This window comes from Puma concolor, chromosome D1, assembly GCF_028749965.1.
Source record: "Puma concolor isolate L17-30 chromosome D1, mPumCon1.1.hap2, whole genome shotgun sequence".
NCBI classification, from domain to species: Eukaryota; Metazoa; Chordata; class Mammalia; order Carnivora; family Felidae; genus Puma; species Puma concolor.
Window position 1 is genome coordinate 69,595,773 of NC_141676.1, and position 21,113 is coordinate 69,616,885.

The 21,113-nt window shown below is 34.2% G+C and overlaps 1 protein-coding gene across 15 annotated transcripts in view; it reads right to left on the reverse strand.

The window, feature by feature from the left end:
- PICALM (phosphatidylinositol binding clathrin assembly protein) overlaps nt 1-21,113 on the reverse strand; it is a 102,193-nt gene that overhangs the window by 42,978 nt on the left and 38,102 nt on the right. For all 15 annotated transcript variants that reach the window (XM_086678518.1, XM_086678510.1, XM_086678516.1 and 12 more), the window contains exons 3-9: nt 20,952-21,027; nt 18,101-18,203; nt 11,231-11,324; nt 7,979-8,090; nt 6,365-6,471; nt 4,110-4,151; nt 1,861-1,946 (exon numbers count right to left, since the gene is read on the reverse strand). In XM_086678518.1, coding sequence (XP_086534644.1) covers nt 1,861-1,946; nt 4,110-4,151; nt 6,365-6,471; nt 7,979-8,090; nt 11,231-11,324; nt 18,101-18,203; nt 20,952-21,027 — 620 coding nt within the window. The remainder of the gene's footprint in view (nt 1-1,860; nt 1,947-4,109; nt 4,152-6,364; nt 6,472-7,978; nt 8,091-11,230; nt 11,325-18,100; nt 18,204-20,951; nt 21,028-21,113) is intronic.

The window sequence follows — 21,113 nt, forward strand, 5'->3', positions numbered from 1 at the left end:
CCTGCTTTTTAAATTGTTAGACTTTGGAAAGAGTTCACAATAAAGGTATGGGACATTGCTTCTTCCAAGCCCCAAGGAAGGGAACTAATGCAATTAGAAAAGAGTTCACATACTCCCAGGAAAACCCTGATGGGTAAAATATATTGAATTTCTCGCAGGAAATTACTCCACTAATTTACAGCGTAGGTTTTGGCAGTACAACTACAGGAACACTAAAACATTAGTACCAGTAATAAATAATGTGTGTCTAGAGAGGTTTCCATTATAATACCACCCAAAGATGTCATTCCCGGAGGACCACAGGTTCCTTCAAAGACAGATCAATTTCGTCAGTCCATCTGGCACCTCCTTTCTATCTGCTACCCTCTTGCCAAGCTAGAAGTTCCTTTCCAAACATAGTACACACGCACAATGCATCACCATAGCAAGCCACCTCCTTCCCCTTATAGCATACCATAAACCCCAACAACATATATTCCCGAATGTCAATTCTAGGCAATATGAACACATCTAGGAAGAGTTCTAACCTGAAGAACTACTACTCATGACCTTCACTCATTTTCCTTTTATCACACACCAATCATCATTAATTTATACTCTAAGCATACAAGTGGCAGAACTACTAATAATTTATGTAAAATCAATTTTTATAAAATACAACTCAGAAGACAAGGGAAGAGTAATATAGTTGTGATAGAAATGCAAGAAACCCAGCAAATTTTATGATAACAAAAGTATGAAGTTAAATCAATGTACCTCAACTACCTGGCCATATTTTTTATTCATTTCTTATATAAGTGCCACGTAATTTGGCTTATGCTTCTAAAAACCTACTAGAAAATTCAAAGAACAAATTTAGAATGAAAAAGTACTAAAATCCATTAACATTTTCCTTTAAAAATTAAATTCTGCCACCACAAATAAAGTTCTGAAACAAAAAAATCTAAAGAAAGGTTCTCATTACATTTTACAGAATTTTTTTTCATGCCATTAAAAGGAAATCTTCATAAAGAAACATGAGAATTACTCAAGTCACACTACCCAACATAAAACTCATGTTACAAAGTCAATATGAGATGAACCGTGCTATTTTCAGTTTGCTAGGTTAACTGGTTTTAGTCTTGGAAATCCACTCAAAGCCCAACAGACTGATTAAAATATGTCAAATATCAACCCCATAAATTGGCATCAGAGAAAGATAATGATATTTGCTATCAGATATCCTAGGTTTGAGTCCCAGAATTACTACCGCACACTTCACTGGGCCACAGTGAGGGTTAATCAAATTTGTAGACAGGCATCTTATAAGTACAAGACACCACATGAATAAATGAATTATCACTTTTAAGAGAAATACTGACACTGTGAATACAGCTGTAAACCAAGTACTCTGTGTTATCATCTTAAGAGATGCTGACATCAAGGGGCAACTGGGTGGCTCAATTAGTTAAGAATCTGACTCTTGGTTTCAGCTCAGGTCATGATCTCATGACTTTTGAGATTGAGCCCTGTGTCTGCGCTGACAACGTGGAGTCTGCTTGGGATTCTGTCTCCCTCTCTCTGCACCTCCCTTGCATGCTCTCTTGCTCTCTCTCAAAATAAATAAATAAACATTTAAAAAGAGAGAGACAGAGAGATGCTGACTTCTACTGAAGATCAGGAACTATTCCAAGAATTTACATGTATTAACCCATCTAATCCTTGGTAGCAGCCCTACCAGGTAGATATCATTAAGTTCATTCTAATATATGATTAAATCAAGATAAGGCAAAGTTAAATGCCTTGGCATTTAAAAGGTAGATTCATCAACTCTCTCAGAAACATAAAAACCTGCTCTTTGCCCTAGGAACAGTAATATACCTGCTTGCAGCTGTAGAATCTTTGATTTTCTTTCCTTCCAAGGAAGCTAAATGTTGTTCCAAAGCATCAAGTAGACTGCTGGGGGCCTAAAATTGTACAAATATTAAGATTTTCAGGATAAAGAGACCATTGGTCAAAATAAATTAAGTATCACCTAACATATGAGAGGAAAAAAAATAAATAGGTATATTCCTCATGAATTAACAGTGGAGTTTTGTTTTTATTATGCTCTTATTTTTATTACATAAGCATGACCTAGTAAGGGGTATTAATAAACCTAATCAAAAAAAAACTGAGACTATGTAAACACGAAACATTAAAGAGTTCTTGCAAGTACTTTCATTAAATATATTAACTTATTTGAATTTTAAATAAAAACATACTCTTAAAAGCTAGACATATCGTTGGGAATGTTTCTGGTATTTTAGTAAGTACTTGAGTAAATCAAAGTGTGCAAAGATTATTTTTGAATAGTTATTGATAAATGAAACTACAGACCAGCATCAATAAAATGCAAATTAAAATCACGAGGAGATAAAATTTCTTAACCACTAGAATGGCTAACATTAAATAGATTAGCAACATCATATGTTAGTGAAGATATGAAACAACTGGAACTCTCATATGATGCTGGTCAAAGTTCATCCATCTTAAAAAATGATCTGATTTTTTTTTTAATGAAGTTAAATATACATCTAGCTTAACTACCCAATTCCATTCCTAATTATCCAAGGGACATAAAAACCTATCTCTACAAGAAAAGATTTGTTGAAGAATGTTTTAAGTAGCTTAATTTACAACAGTAAAAAATTACAAATAATCCAAAAGCCCATCATTTGGAAAATGGACAAACAAAATTGTGGTAAAAGTCACACAATGGAATACTATTCAGCAATAAAGAAGAATGAATATGAGCAATACATTCAATAATAAGGACAAAGCTCAAAACACTATGAGGAGCAAAAGAAGCCAGATATAAGAATAAATACTTGCGTGATTCCATTTATATCACATTTAAGATCTAATAAAATTATCTATTAGAAATCACATCAGTAATTTGTGTTGGGGACTTGGGAAGGACCAGAAGGGGCCACGAGAATTGCAGTGACAGAAATGATTTAAATACTGAATGGTATGCTGGTAACACAAATGTTTAGTTATCAAGCTTCACTGAAATGGATACTTCACTCAATTTTGTTTTAAAAAGAAAGACTGGCCTTTAAAGACTATATATCAAATCTCAACTTAATATGAAAAGCTAGTTACTTTCAAAAGGAAACCTTTTCAGTCAGTTGAAAAGGAATTGTTCCCTATCTTTAAGTGAAACAAATGCATCAGGAGCATTTACTTGCCCCAAATATTCTTTAGGATTTGAGATAAAGAGTTACTGGATTGTAGGCATCTAAATCTCTCTACCAATTATGACTTCAACAATTTCCTTCATTCAGTGTTTTCCCTCTACATGCAAAACCTTAGTATAAGAAAGATATAGTAGAAAACCAATTAAAGCCAAAAATATTAGATTATAATATTAACTTCTATGTTGAACTGAGAACACATGTATACCACTTCCCAATCCCAACAAAATGTCCGCTAAGACTCCCAAAGACACTAGTATTATCTTCATTTTACAAATAAACAACCTGAGACAGTGAAAATTAAATAACTGGCCCAAGATCACTTGTATGATACACAGCAGGAGCCAACAAAGGGTCTTTGGTATATATGACTTGAAAGTCTAGATATTAAGTACTATGCTACAGAATCCTTAATTAAAACCGGGCATTTGATGGGGTGCCTGGGTGGCTCAGTCAGTTAAGCATCCAACTTTGGCTCAGGTCATGATGTTATGGCTTGTGGTTCAAGCCCCGCGTCTGGCTCTATGCTGACAGCTTGTAGCCTGGAGCCTGCTTCAGATTCTGTGTCTCCCCCTCTCTTTGCCCCTCTCCCGCTCTGTCTCTCTCTCAAAAATAAACATTTTTTAAAAGTTAAAAAAAAAAAAAAAAGGCATTTGAACTGTACACATTAAAGGAAATAAACTAAAGGAATGGTATAGTAATGGCTAGCTCCACCAACATAAGAAATGAGGAGATCATAATGTTAGAAGTCAGCAATATATGTTCGAATCTGCCAAGAAAAATCACACCAATCCCTTGACAGTAGTAACTGTATATTATTCATCTTTGTACCATTCACACCTAGCAATACATATAGCAGACAGTGAAATGATATTATAACCATACACTTACCTGTGAAAGGTCTGGTATATCACCTCTGTCAATTCCAACTTGCTGTAAAAAGAAGCAGCATTGTACTTAACAAAATTGTAATAAAAAATAAAAATTTAGAAAATGACATTATGGCTAGTACCACGAACAATATTCTAGATTGACTTCTTTAAAATCAGAAGACTATTTAATCTCCAGAGGGATCATTCACTATTTCCATGGGCTTAGATGTTATTTACATGGTTCTAAAAGTTGTAAAGGAGAGAACCAGAGTTGGAAATCCATTAAGAGTATCCACATCTTCTGAACACCTAATACTTAAGCTACCTTGTCACAATCTAAAAAAATCCATCACTTTTATGTGTCATATGACAAAAAGACTACAGCAAGAAAGAGAAAAGCTGACCATGAACAAGTTTCCTGGGGCATAAAAAAGAAGTTAAGGAACAAATCTGAGGATAAGGACTTTGTCTTTCTACATAAAGTATGCTTTTCCTGGCAATCACCACAGATAACAGTTTTTAAAACCCATGTTCATGCAAGTAGGCCAGGTTTTATACAATTGCCAAGTGATCTTCCAACCAGGATATAACTATCTACACAAACCAATTCTAATACACTTTCTTAATGTTCGGGCATTAGGCAATTTCCAGCAAAAATGATAAAAACCATCCATACTTTTCTTGTGACCAAATTAAAAAACTTTTTTCCCTTCCTGTGGTTACGTTTCATTTTCTAATCATCCTCTCTTCCTTTCCACAGTTCGAGGGCAACTCCCAGAATGGTATCAGAAAATTTGACAGAATAATCCATACTAAGATCTTAATAGCTTATCACTAACTGATACATGAGTCCCCTCCAAACACATTTGAAAAGGTTACTTGTACCTTTACTCAAAGGACTAAGGTCTCATAATGAATTGCAACCCAAAGACAAAGACAGCCTCATGAAAGAATATTTTATTCCTCAGATCACACAGAGTAAATGGTCTATTTCATCTCAGACCAGAATAACTGAAGGTAAATAAAGGCTTAAAACTTAAGTCAGTAACTGTAACTATCAAACGCAAAGAACATAAGAGGCCAAAGGGAAAAGTCAGCAAACTAAAACATTTAAAGAATTTACTGAAAACACAGTGTAAACACTACCTTTTTCTTGTTTTAGTATATGACTAACCCTAAAGAAATGGAAAAAATACATTGATCTCTTGAGGGATACTTTAATTTTTTTTTTTTCCAACATTTATTTATTTTTGGGACAGAGAGAGACAGAGCATGAACGGGGGAGGGGCAGAGAGAGAGGGAGACACAGAATCGGAAACAGGCTCCAGGCTCTGAGCCATCAGCCCAGAGCCTGACGCGGGGCTCGAACTCACAGACCGCGAGATCGTGACCTGGCTGAAGTCGGACGCTCAACCGACTGCGCCACCCAGGAGCCCCTTGAGGGATACTTTAAATCCAATATAAACTTCAGTAGATTTCATAAGATAGCTAACATAAAGCTCTTTTTTTCAAAAGGTCTTATGATGCTGTTTTATTTCATCTGCTAGAGAATGAAATATCACTATGGTAATAGAGCTAAAATCACCAACTTGCAAGTTCCAGATTAACTACTTTGATATAATTGATAAATGATAGTCATCTTCCAGAATTATCCTAAGGTACAGGAAGGGAAAACAAAAACACTTTGAGAGTTGCCTCTGTGCAAGCAAGATAGTGCCTTCTATGACCATTTCAGAAAATTATTTAAACAGATTTATAAAATTAGACTGTTCTACAACCTACATTCATGGTGTTCATAATCAATGACAAACAATAAATACACTAAATTCACTTCTGTGGGGTAATGAAACATTGTGGAGCATGTGATTCTAGCTGCAAATCTCAGTGGAAGAAAAAGACTTGTACTCACACTGAAAATTCTCTACCATATAATAAGATAAATATGCTAAAATATATGGCTAATGCCAAACACAAAATTCTATTGCACCACTGTGTGCCACCTTCCTTATTTTAGCGAGAAATAAACAATTTAAAAATGGATTACGTTTCAATATTCAATACTGAATTAAGTATGTAAGATGTATCTTAGTCAATACCATATCACATTCATAACATAACAAAGAATTCAATATAGTATATGGATATGACTGAATATATACTTTATTTATATTTAAGATGTGACTTTCATTTGGATAATGACTTACTTCTCTAAAATCTATACTTAAAGACAAAAAAAGCAAGTTAAGAGACCTAGTTAACTTAAGGACAGTTTACCTCTGCAACTTTGAGAAACTCTGAGATTCTTGTCATCCTAGTCAGGAACTTCTTATAGATGTCCAGACCTTCTTTGCATTGGTTCTTTTTCATATCAAAATATTTTTCTGCCAAAGGTAAATGTAAAAATACTTTTATTCACATCAAAAGAGAAAATTCAAAAGTGAAAACAAGTAATAGCTCCAAAGAGATCATATAGGTGTCTCAGAGAACAAACTCACCCTACAGGAAAAATGTCAGTGTTAAATTAGCTGAGATATTTAAATTGAATTAAAACAGAGATGCTATATTAAAAACAGAAAAATCATTTGACTTCACTCATATTACTAGTTTGTTCTATAATATTTCTATAATTTTTATTAACACATTATACTTTTTTCCATTCCAAATACCCTTACTTTCAAATTTCTTACTAATAATGTATTAACATATACTACTTCCAAATATTCTTCTTCCAAATATTCTTACTAATAATATATTAACATATTAATAAAGATGGCAACTTTACCATGTCCAAATGTCACCTGGAAAGCTTATTTAAACTTATTATATGAACACCAATAAAGAGCTTAATTTATAAGTAATTGTAGGGTGACTGACTCCCAAAATTATGTAGAAACCTTCCATTTTTTTGTGAAAAAAATAATCCCAATTTCCCTATCTTCACAGAGTAAAGCATCCCTAAATAAGTATGTGAATAAGCCTATAAACAGCAAATTTAAATAATTTTTTTAAGTGAGGAGGGGAGGGAAAACAAGCACATTGGAGTGAACACACTGGACATCTGAGACCTATACTTAGGCATTCTTTTTTTTTTTTTTTTTTTAAATTTTTTTTTTCAACGTTTATTTTTTGGGGGGACAGAGAGAGACAGAGCATGAACGGGGGAGGGGCAGAGAGAGAGGGAGACACAGAATCGGAAACAGGCTCCAGGCTCTGAGCCATCAGCCCAGAGCCTGACGCGGGGCTCGAACTCACGGACCGCGAGATCGTGACCTGGCTGAAGTCGGACGCTCAACCTACTGCGCCACAGAGGCGCCCCAAGGCATTCTTTACAGACTGTTACTCATCTACTCCATCCAAATCCCACAGGAAAAAAAGATCATTTCTAGGCAAAATTAAATAACTAGGAATACACACATTCCTAAAATGCCTCAAAAGTAAAAGGCATCCTAAAAAATAAATTTTTAATCCATTTAAAATAATTATCAATTTTAAAATTAGGCCTAGAAAAAATCTATCAATTTTATAATTACAAAATTGTGAAGAAGTAAATTGTGAGGAAGTAAGATTCTTCTAGGAGAGAAAATAACTTTAACTTAATTTTAAAGGGATCTTTATATCTCTAAAAATAATAAAACTGACATAAAAAAACATAAAGATATATCTACAAAACAAGTTCATCCAGCTGAACATTCTAGTTGTAAAAATAAGTATTTAATCTCTTAGCACGCGTAACTAGAAATAAAAATCTTTTCTCCAAATAAATTGTTACAATCAATGAATAGCCCAAGGAGTGGTTAGGCAGCTCTAAGTAACAACTCAGACAACAATATTTATCCATATGACACAAGATAAAAAAAATAAAATGTATTAAGCTACAACAATATTTACCCAACAGGTTAATAATTCCTTCATTGTATGCTGCAAACAGTCTAATGGCATCTTTGAACAGAAGCATGAAGGCAGCATTTATTACCCCATTTGTAAGTTCATTGCTATTAACCTAGGGAAAAATTAGAAAAAAAGATGAACTAATCTTAATCTTTTAAATGACAGTGACTTCCTTCAAATTAAAATACAGTAAATTCAAATATTTAGGTGTATTAGAGAAAAATACTTTTATTTCTTTCAGAGTTACATCCAAATAGTGCAAAAATGTGTCTAAGAGCTCAGATTTATGTAAAAGCCACAAACAAGAATTCTGTAACATTCAATGTAATTCAGAAGTAAGTCATAAAGAAAAAAATCCCCCCTTTCGAAATTCCTAGACAATCACCAAGGCACAAAGCTAAGCTAGGTAGAAGAAATGTATTTTTTTTTTAAATATACCTTTTTCCACTATTATAAACAAACTTACCTTCAAAATGGTTATGATATTTCTATTTCATATGGTTAACTGGGAGAATTAAATGATACACTGATCGTAAGGAGCTTAGCACAGTACCTTACACATAAAGAATCAATAGTATTATTACTAAATATGCTGTAACAAAAAGCCAGCACCTATTTATCTATCAAGAATATAGGAAAACCTTTAGTTTTATCTCAAGAAGTGAAATCAAGAAGATAAACCAATGAACTTTAAGTTCTTTTTTAGATTACACAAATAACTACTACATGAAAATTCATTTTTAGGTATAGAAAAACATAAGCACAAAGTTAAATGGTAAACAACACATTGGTCAATACATGCAAAATATCTAACAAGGTTGACTTCCACTGTAGAGAATCCTAATAATAAAGTAAATGACAGACAATTCACAATATACAGTTAGTAACATGTGAGAAGACCTTCAATTATCAAGTAAATTAAAATATAATAATCAATTAAATCACTAAACTATCCTTTCTTGAGCACCAGATTGGTAGATACCAAAATAATCAAAACCAAGCTATTATTCAATGCCAACAAGGATGAAGAAAAAGAGGTACCTGTTGACAAGTGACTAGGTTTAAGCCTTCTGTAATGTAAGTTAGCAATATTTATTAAAAATTTTAATGTTTATGGGAATACAAGCTGGTGCAGCCACTCTGGAAAACAGCATGGAGGTTCCTCAAAAAACTAAAAGTAGAACTCCCCTATGACCCAGCAATTGCACTACTAGGCATTTATCCACGGGATACAGGTGTGCTGTTTCGAAGGGACACGTGCACCCCCATGTTTACAGCAGCACTATCGACAATAGCCAAAGTATGGAAAGAGCCCAAATGTCCATCGATGGATGAATGGATAAAGAAGATGTGGTATATATACAATGGAGTATTACTCGGCAATCAAAAAGAATGAAATCTTGCCATTTGCAACTACCTGGATGGAACTGGAAGGTATTATTCTAAGTGAAATTAGTCAGAGAAAGATAAAAATCATCTGCCTTCATTCATATGAGGACTTGAAAACAAAAAAAGATGAACATAAGGGAAGGGAAACAAAAATAATGTAAAAACAGGGAGGGGGACAAAACAGAAGAGACTCATAAATATGGAGAACAAACTGAGGGTTACTGAAGGGGTTGTGGGAGGGGGGATGGTCTAAATGGGTAAGGGGCATTAAGGAATCTACTCCTGAAATCATTGTTGCACTATCTGCTAACTAATTTGGATGTAAATTTTAAAAAATAAAAAATAAAAAAAAATTTTTAAGTTTATGTCCTTTGATCCACCAAATTCTTTTTCTAGGTATTAAACTTACGGAATCAGGTTTATAAGTATGTAGATACACACATTAACACACACATTATTTAGTGTATCCCTCATGTTTTTTTCCCTCATTTTCTGTATTGAAAAAAATCAGAAAAACTCTAAATCTCTGTCAATAGGAAGATTGTTACATACAGTGAAGGACAACACAGACCATGAAAACACATAATTTTATAAAGCATTCACAAAATACTAAGTGAAAAAAGTTTCATGGTTGAATCCTCTAATAAAAACCAAAATGAAGCATAATAGTTACATTAATCCCCTACGTCCTCCACACTAGGGATCCACAACTGTTTTTTGTAAAGGGCCTGAATCTGAGTACTTTAGACTCTGCAGGCCTGATAGTCTCCATCACAACAACTCAAATCTGGTTATTACATCAAAAAAGCATCCATAGACAATACCAGTGAGCCCTGCTGTAGTCTAACAATACTATTGTAGAAACTGAATTGAAATTCCAAGTAATTTTCACCTGTCAAAAATATTTTTTATTGTTCCAACCATAAAAAAAAATATATAAAAATCATTCTTAGCTCTCAAGCCATACAAAAACAGGCAGCAGGCCATAGTTTGATACAATCTGTCCTAGATGGAAGCATCTACAGAATTCATTCATTGAATGTTTCCTGAACATACACTCTGTGTGCCACATATGCCTTGACAATGGAGACACAGTAGAGAAAAAGCAGACCTGGTCCCTGCCCTCAGGAAGTTAAAGACTACCAATTAATAGCAGAAATAAAAGAAAAAAATCTATTTCATCATGAAATTGTCAGTTTCATTCACTAACTTGCACTTACAAGCTCTAAAATATCTAAAGATAGATGCCTCCAAAAAGAACAAACTTGAAAATGCTAACACTTAACATATTAATAATATGTTAACAAGTTACATGTTAACATATTACAAACGACAAAGCTGGCAACCTAGTTTAAAAAATGATCATTAAAACAAAAATTCCAAGGAACACATTGCTCTTTGACAACAACTATATATATAACAAGCTGTTGTAAGTGTATTTGAACTTCACTGTATTTGTTAACTGTCATACTCTGAGTTCTACAATGTAGACAAAAGTGAAATATTAAGTGGTTTATTCATAAAGAAAATCTTTACACATTTTTAAAATCTAAAAACCTTTATCAAAATACATTTTCAGATCAATCGCTTCATCTCTCCCTCACTTTCTTTAGCTTGGTATACCCTATAATTCTAGAGCTAGAGAAACACTACCAAAGAAATTAGAGTAAATCTTTAAAAATCATATAAATACCAAGTAATCTGATTTGGGACCACATTTATAGAAAATTCTTAGCCAAACAGGATATTAGTATGAAAAAACTAGAGTCGATGGAAACTTGAGAATAAACACTCTGACCAATTCTAATAATACATATTTTTAAATCTTAAATTTTTATAAAATCATTTGTGTATTCAACTTACATTAAAATCAAGAAGGGCATCCATCTGATTTTGAATAATTGGTACAGTTTTAAGCAGTTTTTCTGTGTTCATTGTTCTCATCACACCATCAGCCCTATTTTAGAAAAAAAAGAACAAACTGAATTTGTTATTAAATCTATATTTTAAGCTCTCATCTGGTTCCCTATTTAAAGAAAGAACAAGTTGCTATGAAACATCACATGTTTTTAAGTCATTATTGAACCTGAAACCTCCAGCAAAAGACATACAGGAAAAACAAAAACAGGAAACACTGTTATGTCCAACATCGAGGAGCTTAAAAAAAAAAATTAAAAAGGTGTAAAAATATGAGACATAAAAGCATACATTAGAGTCAGGTTTATTGCGTATTTTTCACATGAGGAAACCATCTGATCCTCACACTACTCATATGTAAAGGGCAGTTCTACAATTTTTTTAATTGGAAAAAAAGAAATCATTTGCCTCAAATCACTAAACAGGACATGATGAGCCAGCAACTAAACTCAAGTCTTGGTAAGCACTGCTTTATTTAAGGTATTTTATTCATGACTCAAACAGCAAGACTTGTAAGTCAGAATATTATAACTAAAATTGTTTTATTACAAAATAAAGTCCAATTTTACCAAATCATTTTTAATCCAGCCATTAAAATATGTGATACTTAAGAGGAATGTTTTTTAATAAAGTATTCTGTTAAAAGTCCCAATATAGATTTCTTTAAATATTATTGCTTTGGGGCGCCTGTGTAGCTCAGTCGGTTGATCACCTGACTTCGACTCAGGTCATGATCTCACGGCTCGTGGGTTCTAGCCCCTGTCTCGGGCTCTGTGCTAACAGCTCAGAGCATGGAACCTGCTTCAGATTCTGTGTCTCCCTCTCTTTCTGCCCCTCCCCTGCCCACTCTCTTTCTCTCTCTCAAAAATAAAATAAAACATTTTTTAAAATTTAAAAAATAATAATAAATAAATTTTGCTTTAGATATTTCTAAAAATAGATACAAGAAATATTAACAGTACCAATATAAAGAATTTTACAACAGTGGTACCAAAAACACTAGATAAGAGGTACCTGGGGCTAAAGTACACAGTGACCATCAGGCTCCATACTAAGGGCTTGATGTATGTTTTTCAAATCCTTACAAAAATCATATAGATAGACTTCTCCCATTTTGTAGATGATCAAGTTCTATGATCAGTGAGATTATATGACTGTCTAAAGTCAGAGAACTACTGGGTGGCAGGGTCATTATGTAAATCCAGATGTAATAGACTCTAAAAGAGTGCTGTTAATAACCCTTTGTGAGAGTAACCATCACTTCTTAAAAGTGTGTAGGCGAGGGGCGCCTGGGTGGCGCAGTCGGTTAAGCGTCCGACTTCAGCCAGGTCACGATCTCACGGTCCGTGAGTTCGAGCCCCACGTCAGGCTCTGGGCTGATGGCTCAGAGTCTGGAGCCTGTTTCTGATTCTGTGTCTCCCTCTCTCTCTGCCCCTCCCCCATTCATGCTCTGTCTCTCTCTGTCCCAAAAAATAAATAAACGTTGAAAAAAAAAAAATTTAAAAAAAAAAAGTGTAGGCTTTCCCTAATTTACAAATGACCTACTTACTTATAAATAGCCACTCTACTCTGAGCTACTACCCCTTCAATCATAACCCCAGATACCAGAAAAACAATTAAGCTATGAAAATCAACAATAGTGCTTTGCAAGACAAAATCACGTTTAACGAACAAACACTGGACTGCCTTAGGTAGGCAACCATTATCAGCCTTAGTCCAACAATTCTCTCCAATAAGAAGTGTTAACCCATGGATGCCTGTTTCCCCTCCAAGTACTATATACTCCACTGGTTGGTACCAGCTAGCGCAGTTTGGCATAAGGACACCACTTCCTCTTCACAACCATTTTTTCGTTCTCATACACGTCACTCTAATTTGATCAGTCTCCTTTTAGTCTCCCTCTTCTCCTTGCTGAAGTTATTTTTGACCTGTTGGTCATTTCCTCTTTACCACAGAAGACCTGAATACTGGCTCAATTTTTCTTGGTTGATTTCAACATCTACATGGACAACCAATGCAAAATTTTAATCTCAAAGTTCCTTGACTAAAGATCCTATTCCTATGGTCAGATCATGACCTCACTGTCCCCAGAAACCACATTACCCCTACCCCACCACCAATATGAAAAAAGATAAAATTTATACATCTTATCCTATGACAATAACCTCCCAGCTGCCTTGGTCAAGTACCACCAAGGCAAAACTATTTGACTTCATCATAAACTTGAATGTTTCAACTTCTACCACTATCCTTCACATTTTTACTTCCTTCATCTAGCTTAGAATTCCACAGATCATTATTGTGATAATTACCTTCCAAATACACTCAACTCTCTTATACCTCTCTTCTTCCCTTGCAGTCACTTGGTAAATTCATAATCCTGGCTAAGCAGCTAAGTGCTGGTAAAGAAAACCACACAACAGAGCAAACTGGTAAAACTCTAAATTTCATTATCATCAACCTCAAATGGGCACTCGGCACTGCCAGCAATCCTCTTAGCCTTCTTCAGTAAATTCCTCCAAGTACTTTGAAATCTGATTCTCCCACCCTTTCTTCCCTGCCTCCCCACACCCACACACAAACTCTCAGCTCATAACTCCCAAATATTTCATTCAAAAACAGAAGATGACAAAAAGAGGTCTAGTCAACTTGCCAACAAAACTACATCTATCTGGTCTGGTCCAATTCAATGGAGGAAATCTCTCTTTCTATGAAATATAAATACCATTCACAGAGGTCCTCTGGATCCCACTCTGTCACAGTCCTTTGGTTGTCTTCTTTTTCTCTAACACAGCACTGTCCAACTATCTGCAATGGTGTAAATATTCAATATGTGCACCATTCAATACGGTAGCCACTAGCCACATGCAGCTATTGAGTATCCAAAATATGGCTGATCCAATTGAAGAAACGAATTTTGTATTTTATTTCACTTTAATCAATTTAAATTTAACTAGCCACATTGGCAAATAGCTACCATATTGGACAGTGCAGCTCATTAACCTCTTCTTTTAAACTAGACCATTCCCATGAACATGCCGGCAAAGTCTCTATTATCATCATTCTTTAAACATACACACTCCACTAAACCCATATGCCCATTCACCTACCGTTTATCTCACAAAGTCAAATACACTTCTCAAAAAGAGTTCCATGCTCACTTTTCATTCATTATTCAGTTCATCTCAATATCGGCCCCTCTCCTACCACTCCAGTTAAACAGTTCTAGTTTAGGTCATGTAGAAATTCTATGTAGCTTCTCCAATGGGTACTTGTCTAACCTTATCTGACTAGACTTCTCACAGTATTTTCTTCACTATCACTTTTTCAGTTTCTTTTCTTGGCTCCTCATCCTCTGTTCATCCTCTAAAATAAATATTGTATATCTCAAGTGTTCCTGGGCTCTCTCTTCTCATTCTGTACTTACCCCCAAGGTGATCTGTTATTTTCAAGACAGAAACCACCAAGATGCCAATAATGTACTTATACTCCTAAACCAAAACTTTTAAGTTCCAAGTTAGTATGTCCAATTGTCTACTTGATACCTCACCTTGTATAAATCACAGGCATGACAAAACTGGTATTTCCAAAACTAAATCTTTAATTTTTTGCCATTATGCCCAACCCTACCCCAATCCAAAATCTTCCCAGTGAAAGGTGCCCATCTCCCCAGTGACTTACACCAGAAGCCATGGGGACAATTTTGATTCCCCTCTGTCACTAGCCTCCACAACATTTCTTTCCAAAGAACTTCAAATTTCTCAATTAAGATAAATCTTAACAGTTACCAAATACTTTTATCAGACTTCAAAACTCAATTCACAAACCCAAATGCTTCAACATGATTTGCACCAAATACATGACAATTCATATTCCATGAAGAACACGAGTTTTATGACTTCTTAAATACATTTTAATTCAATTCAGACACTTGCTTCTCAAATATAAAAGCAATAGATTAAAGGCTGACTATCCATGTCCTTATTTACAGAAAATAACTGGATTATTCCGTGTTTTGCTTTTTACATAACAATATCTTGATACTTTGAACCAAACCAATTTAGATTTCAAGATAATTCAACTTAATACTATGAAAAAATGGAATGTTAAACAAAAAGAAAATATAGGGACTGATGTTTAACAATCAACTGGAAAGATAAATCCATAGGCAACTTATTGGATTCATTTTTCATAAAGCCATTTAATAAACTATTTACAAACTGAATTAGTTCTTTTTTCAAAAACTGTTAATCACCTAATATAGTAGTTTAGACTGTGCAAAGTCCTGAAGATACAAATGTGAGTAATGCTATGTTGACCTTGTGGAAGTGGCAGTACTATGTAAAATCTAACAGCAGAAATAAGGTTTCCTTTAGGGAGCCTGGGTGGCTCAGTCAGTTCAGCATCCAACTCTTGATTTTGGCTCAGGTCATGATCTCAAAGTTCGTGCATTTAAGCCCCGCACTGGGGTCCATGCTGACAGTGTGAAGCCTGCTTGGGATTCTCTCTCTCCCACACTCTCTCTGCCTCTCCACCATATGCATGCATTCTTTCTCTCAAAATAAATTAAAAATATATATATACAAATATATAAAAGGATGGTCAGAAAGATGTACTGCTTTTATAAGATAAAAACTGAGAGTAAATCAAATGTACATCTAGAAGAGAATCCCATAGCCATCCAAAAGAATGAGATCTGAGTACAGACTGAAAATATCTAAAATACACAAGAGAGAAGGAAAGCAGTCTTCAAATAATGTAATTCAATTGTCGTGTGATTTTCTATGGGTCTTCCTACATATATTTGTTTCTATTTACACACAGAAAGCAGGTTACATATACTAAAATGTTAACATTTCTTACAAATTTCCTACAAGTTACAACATAGGTTGCTATGCTGCCTCAGTTTTTAAAGTGTATTAGTTTTGTAAACATAAAAAATTATTACCCTAATAAATACAACTTTACTATTTACTACAAAACTCCTCTCCAAAACTCAAACAGTTCACTGAGGTTCTAGCCATGATATAATAAATTTTAAGTGCTGCCACATTCTCAACTTACATCCTACGTCCTATATTTTTTCTTTAATACAATGATATATATGTGTGGATATACACATACACACACACACACATATACGCACATACACGTATCTGTGTGTGTATATCAATTTTGTGCTTCTTGGTTCACTCAGTTATGGCTCCTTGATTCACTTTCCCTATCCTCTAAGAGTAATTTCCTCTAAGTCAAATATTAAATATATTGTGCATTATCAAGGGGTGTTCTCAGCTCTGTTAAATACAGAAATGCAGGGGCACCTAGTGGCTCAGGTGGCTAAGTGTCCCACTCTTGATTTGGCTCAGGTTGTGATCTCAAAGTTCAAGGGTTCAAGCCCCATGCTGGGCTCCATGCTGACAGCACAGAGCCTGCTTGGGATTTTCTCTCTCCCCCTCTCTCTGCTCCTCCCCTGCTCTCTCTTTCAAAATAAACTTAAAAAAAAAAAGGAAGAAGGAAATGCAACAACTCTCCTCAATCACAAAACTAGTCCTTCAAAGATTAGCTTTACTGAACACACTTTACACTGAAGTGTTAATATAAGCCCAACTGGAAAATGGTTCACTGGACAGAATACTGGAATTAAGAACCAGACTTCTAAGATGAACTCCTCTATTATCATCTCACAAATGACAGAGTATTTAAATATATGAAACACAATCTGTGGAATTTAGTTTTGGTAAGTTCCAAACTAATCACCTCCTGATTAATTTGTAATAGTGACACAGAACATTTAGGTTCAATTTTTAAAATGCTTAAATTAACTAAGGGGTTACTTCTATTTTTGTATTAAATTTTCCATTGCAGTCTAGTAATTTAACATTTCAAGAGACCTACTCATTCATTCATTCATTCATTCATTCATTCATTCTTTTAGAGAGAGAGCATGTGCAAGTGGGGGACAGGTGCTTGGCATGGAGCCTGATATGGGGCTCAATCCAATGACCCCCCTGGGATCATGACCTCCAGTGAAATCAGGAGTTGCATACTCAACCAACTGAGCCACCGAGGTGGCCCCTTAAAAGAACAATTTAAAGAAAACATTAATTGTTTAGATGGAAGCAGGGAAATTCAGAAAGGCATTCACAAAAATATTTCTGCAGAAGCCAGATTCCCCTTAGGGCAGTCTCAGACCTACAAGGGTTACCAGTGCCCCTTAAGAATGTCTTTAGTGGCTTTATCCAAGGTCTTCTCATATATCCTGAGAAAAATCTGTATACCAGGCTATATCAGGTAGTGATCCACATTAGAACAAGGATGGTACAACTTGAATATATTTTGCTAGATGAGAAAAGCCAAACTCAAAAGGCCATATAACATATGATTTCATTTATCTAAAATATCCAGAATAAGCAAATCCATAGAATCAGAAAGTAGATTTGTAGTCGTCAGGGTCTGGAGAAAGGGGGAAATGGGAAGTGATTGCTAATGGGTATGAGGTTTCTCATAGGAATGATAAAATATTCTGGGATACTTATGCAGCACACAACTTTGTAAATATATGAAAACCCACTTAATTATACACTTTAAAAGGGTGAATTTTATGTTTTGTGAATTGTATCTCAATAAAGCTATTACAAAATTTGAAAGAGCTTTTAAAAATCCTAGCACAAAGCATATGATATACTTCAAATAAAAAATAAAATTCTTATTTTAAACTGGCCTGAAATCATAATTCATAATCTATTAATTTCTATGGTTCACATTTTAAAATATTTGAATCCATTAGATATCAAAAAAAGGGAAAGCTTAACTCACCCTCTTTTCACTTTTGTGAAATCAAATGCAACTTGTCTGTATGAAACTGCTTTTTCATTAAGATATCTACTATACCGCCTAATAAATGTAGACATGTCATATCCTGTAAGAAAAAAAATAGAAAATATTTCCACAAATTATTAAAATCCCACTTTGCTTAGAAAACCAACTCATTTCATCCAAAGGCCATAATATCTTGCTATCCCAACTCAATCTAGTGATGTAAATTAAGTGACTAATAATGAATAGCATCACATTAAAAACTCTAACACTTCACATGTTTTAAGTCAGGTATGTCATAGGTGGCTTTGAAAAACCGTCCCCTTTAAAATTTCACTAAAATAATATTTTTATTATACTTCTGATCAACATTCCTATAGGAATTGAAAAACCATGTTCTCTTAAATACTTCTTGATAACTTCATAACTCAAACTCAACATCCTATGGAACCATAAGCCCCTCTCTTCAAATCAGTAAGCAATTTTATAATTTTCATACTTAAGAAATCTTCAGTTATATATTATTTGGAAAACCCAAACTTATGTGTGCCAACCTTATAAAAAGTACAAAAATTACTGTATAGTATGATGAGAGAAATGGCAATACCTAAGTTTAAGGCATAGTAAGAAAGAACTGTATGATGTTTTCAGTAAAACTTGAAGATTTTCTTTCATCATAATCATGAGATTTGAAAACTTCAGTAACATAAAACCTAATCAATGCTATTAAAATAACTTTTATTTTAGTTACTGCCTGGCTTAGGTAAGTCTACAAATTTTTGCTGCTAATTACGAACCAGGTCCATCTTATTTTAGCTCATCTTCACCAACAAATTTCACTTTATTTGATGATCTCTACTACTTTAAAAAGACAATACCAAAACAATAACAACAAAAATGTCAAATAACTGAATTTAACATCATTACCAATTCATTTATTTAGCACCTATTTCTTGAGCCCTACTAAGTGCCACTGGAGAAAAATGAACAAAATAGAAAAAAACATTATCACCCTCATGTATGCTCATAAAACTGTCAAAACCACTGAATTACATACTTTTAATTACTGTTTCAGTTTTATCTTTATAATCTCTTCAGAATGAGCTTCAAGCAAAAGGCCTAAAAAATGTTCTCTACATAAAAGGAATAAAAATCCTAAAATATTACCAGAAATGCTTAATTTCCATCTTAAGTGGAAAATCAGTAGCTAATAAGACACCAAAAACTCTATTTGCATATATGCATATACTCTGTTTTAGAGTAGTGGTTTGCAAATTATTTTCCACAGACTCTTAAAGTTGAAATAAACAGAAATAAAAAGATAAGCAAGTAGCGTTTCTTCCACATCCCGGAAAACAGATCAGCTCCAGTTTTATCTGTTATATATTTCTGGTTGCTATTTAAGGTTTTATTTGAAAAAGTGATTCCACTGCTTAATTAATTTTTTTTTAACTACTTGGAGCACTACATCTTTGTCAAAATAAAATCAATCTTATAACAGTTCTATATACAGATTACTGGCCTTCCCAAATCTCTGGAAGATAGGGTATTTGATTCATTCTAATTAATACTTTCATCTTCCAAAAGTGAAGAAGTATTGAACCGGACAGCTCCCAACCCAAACAATGTTAGCCACTAAATTCCACTGATGTTACCTCCACAAAAGCCACAATTCAGGTCATTAACTTTCTACTAGATGACAAAAACATTCTACTAGATGACCAAAAAAATGACCAGAACAGTCTCAATGTCTTCAAGACTTTATCACTGTAATCAAACTTGTACTTAGGTATGGCACTTTCACACAGTCCTTCTCCCCTTCTCCCTCTACTCAAAAACATGATGGTTTCTCACTGCATTATAAAATCCCAACTCTATCAAAATTTTCTGTGTCTGATTTTGGCCCCAAACAGCTCTAGAGGGCTATCTGCCACTACCTTTTCTCCAATATATCATCCATACATTCTATTCATATTGATTTGCTCTATAAATCTTAAATATCCCATGCTCTTTCATGTGTACTTTTGCTTAAGCCAACCCATGTTCTCATCTAGCTTTCAAAGCCCAGCAGAAAAATCTCCCTTCTCCAAAAACATTTCCCAGATTGAGCCCTACTATTGAATATTCCCAAATCAGTTAGTATGTTCTTTGTGATGTTATTCCTAGAGCTGGCATTGTACAATGTTAAAGGCCTAGTTCAGGAACTAAGTATGACAGATCCCAGTAAGACAGAATGTGCATGGAGTACCAATGCAGCAATCTCAAGTTACTGAATTAAAAGCAAAATAAATAACAGGTCTGAGTATCAATGAGCAATCTGAACAATACACCATACTTACTTTTGCTACTAAAATGTATGATATTCGCAACTAAATTTCTTGGAATAAAGCATAAAATGGTAACAATAACAATGAAAGCTCATACTTACATGGATGGTGATTCCTGTGTGCCAGACACTACTGTAAGCACTTTATAATTATTAACTAGGTTAAGTCTCATGACAACCCTACAGGGTAGGTGCTATCATTATTTCTGACTTTACAGATGCAGAGAGGTGAAGTAACTTGCTCAAGTTCATGCAGCTGGTAAGTGGTAGAGATGGTACTGAAACAAGGCAATTTAATTCCAGAGTCCATGCTCTGAAAGCTCTACCCTATTTTATTTCCTAGAGTTCTAAGTGTCCAACACTGAAATCAATCTTAATCTTCACATTAAAGCACAGTTTTTTCTTCCCTACACCTTTTACTAAAATATGAAGTTCCTCCACAACACATGTTCTAAAAGACAGAGTTCAACTCTACAGTAATCATCATACAGGGTTGATTTTCTATAATGAGTAAGTTGTCTTTACCTTGCAATCCACTTTTATCCAAAAAATTGCTTAAGTTAAACAATGTGTTTCTTGAAGCCAAATACTGAATAAAACGCTGGAAAACAAACAAACAATTATGTCAAATTAAGATAATGCCATCTAACAAAGTCTAATTTGAGAATGTGGGCGGTGGTTGTGTTT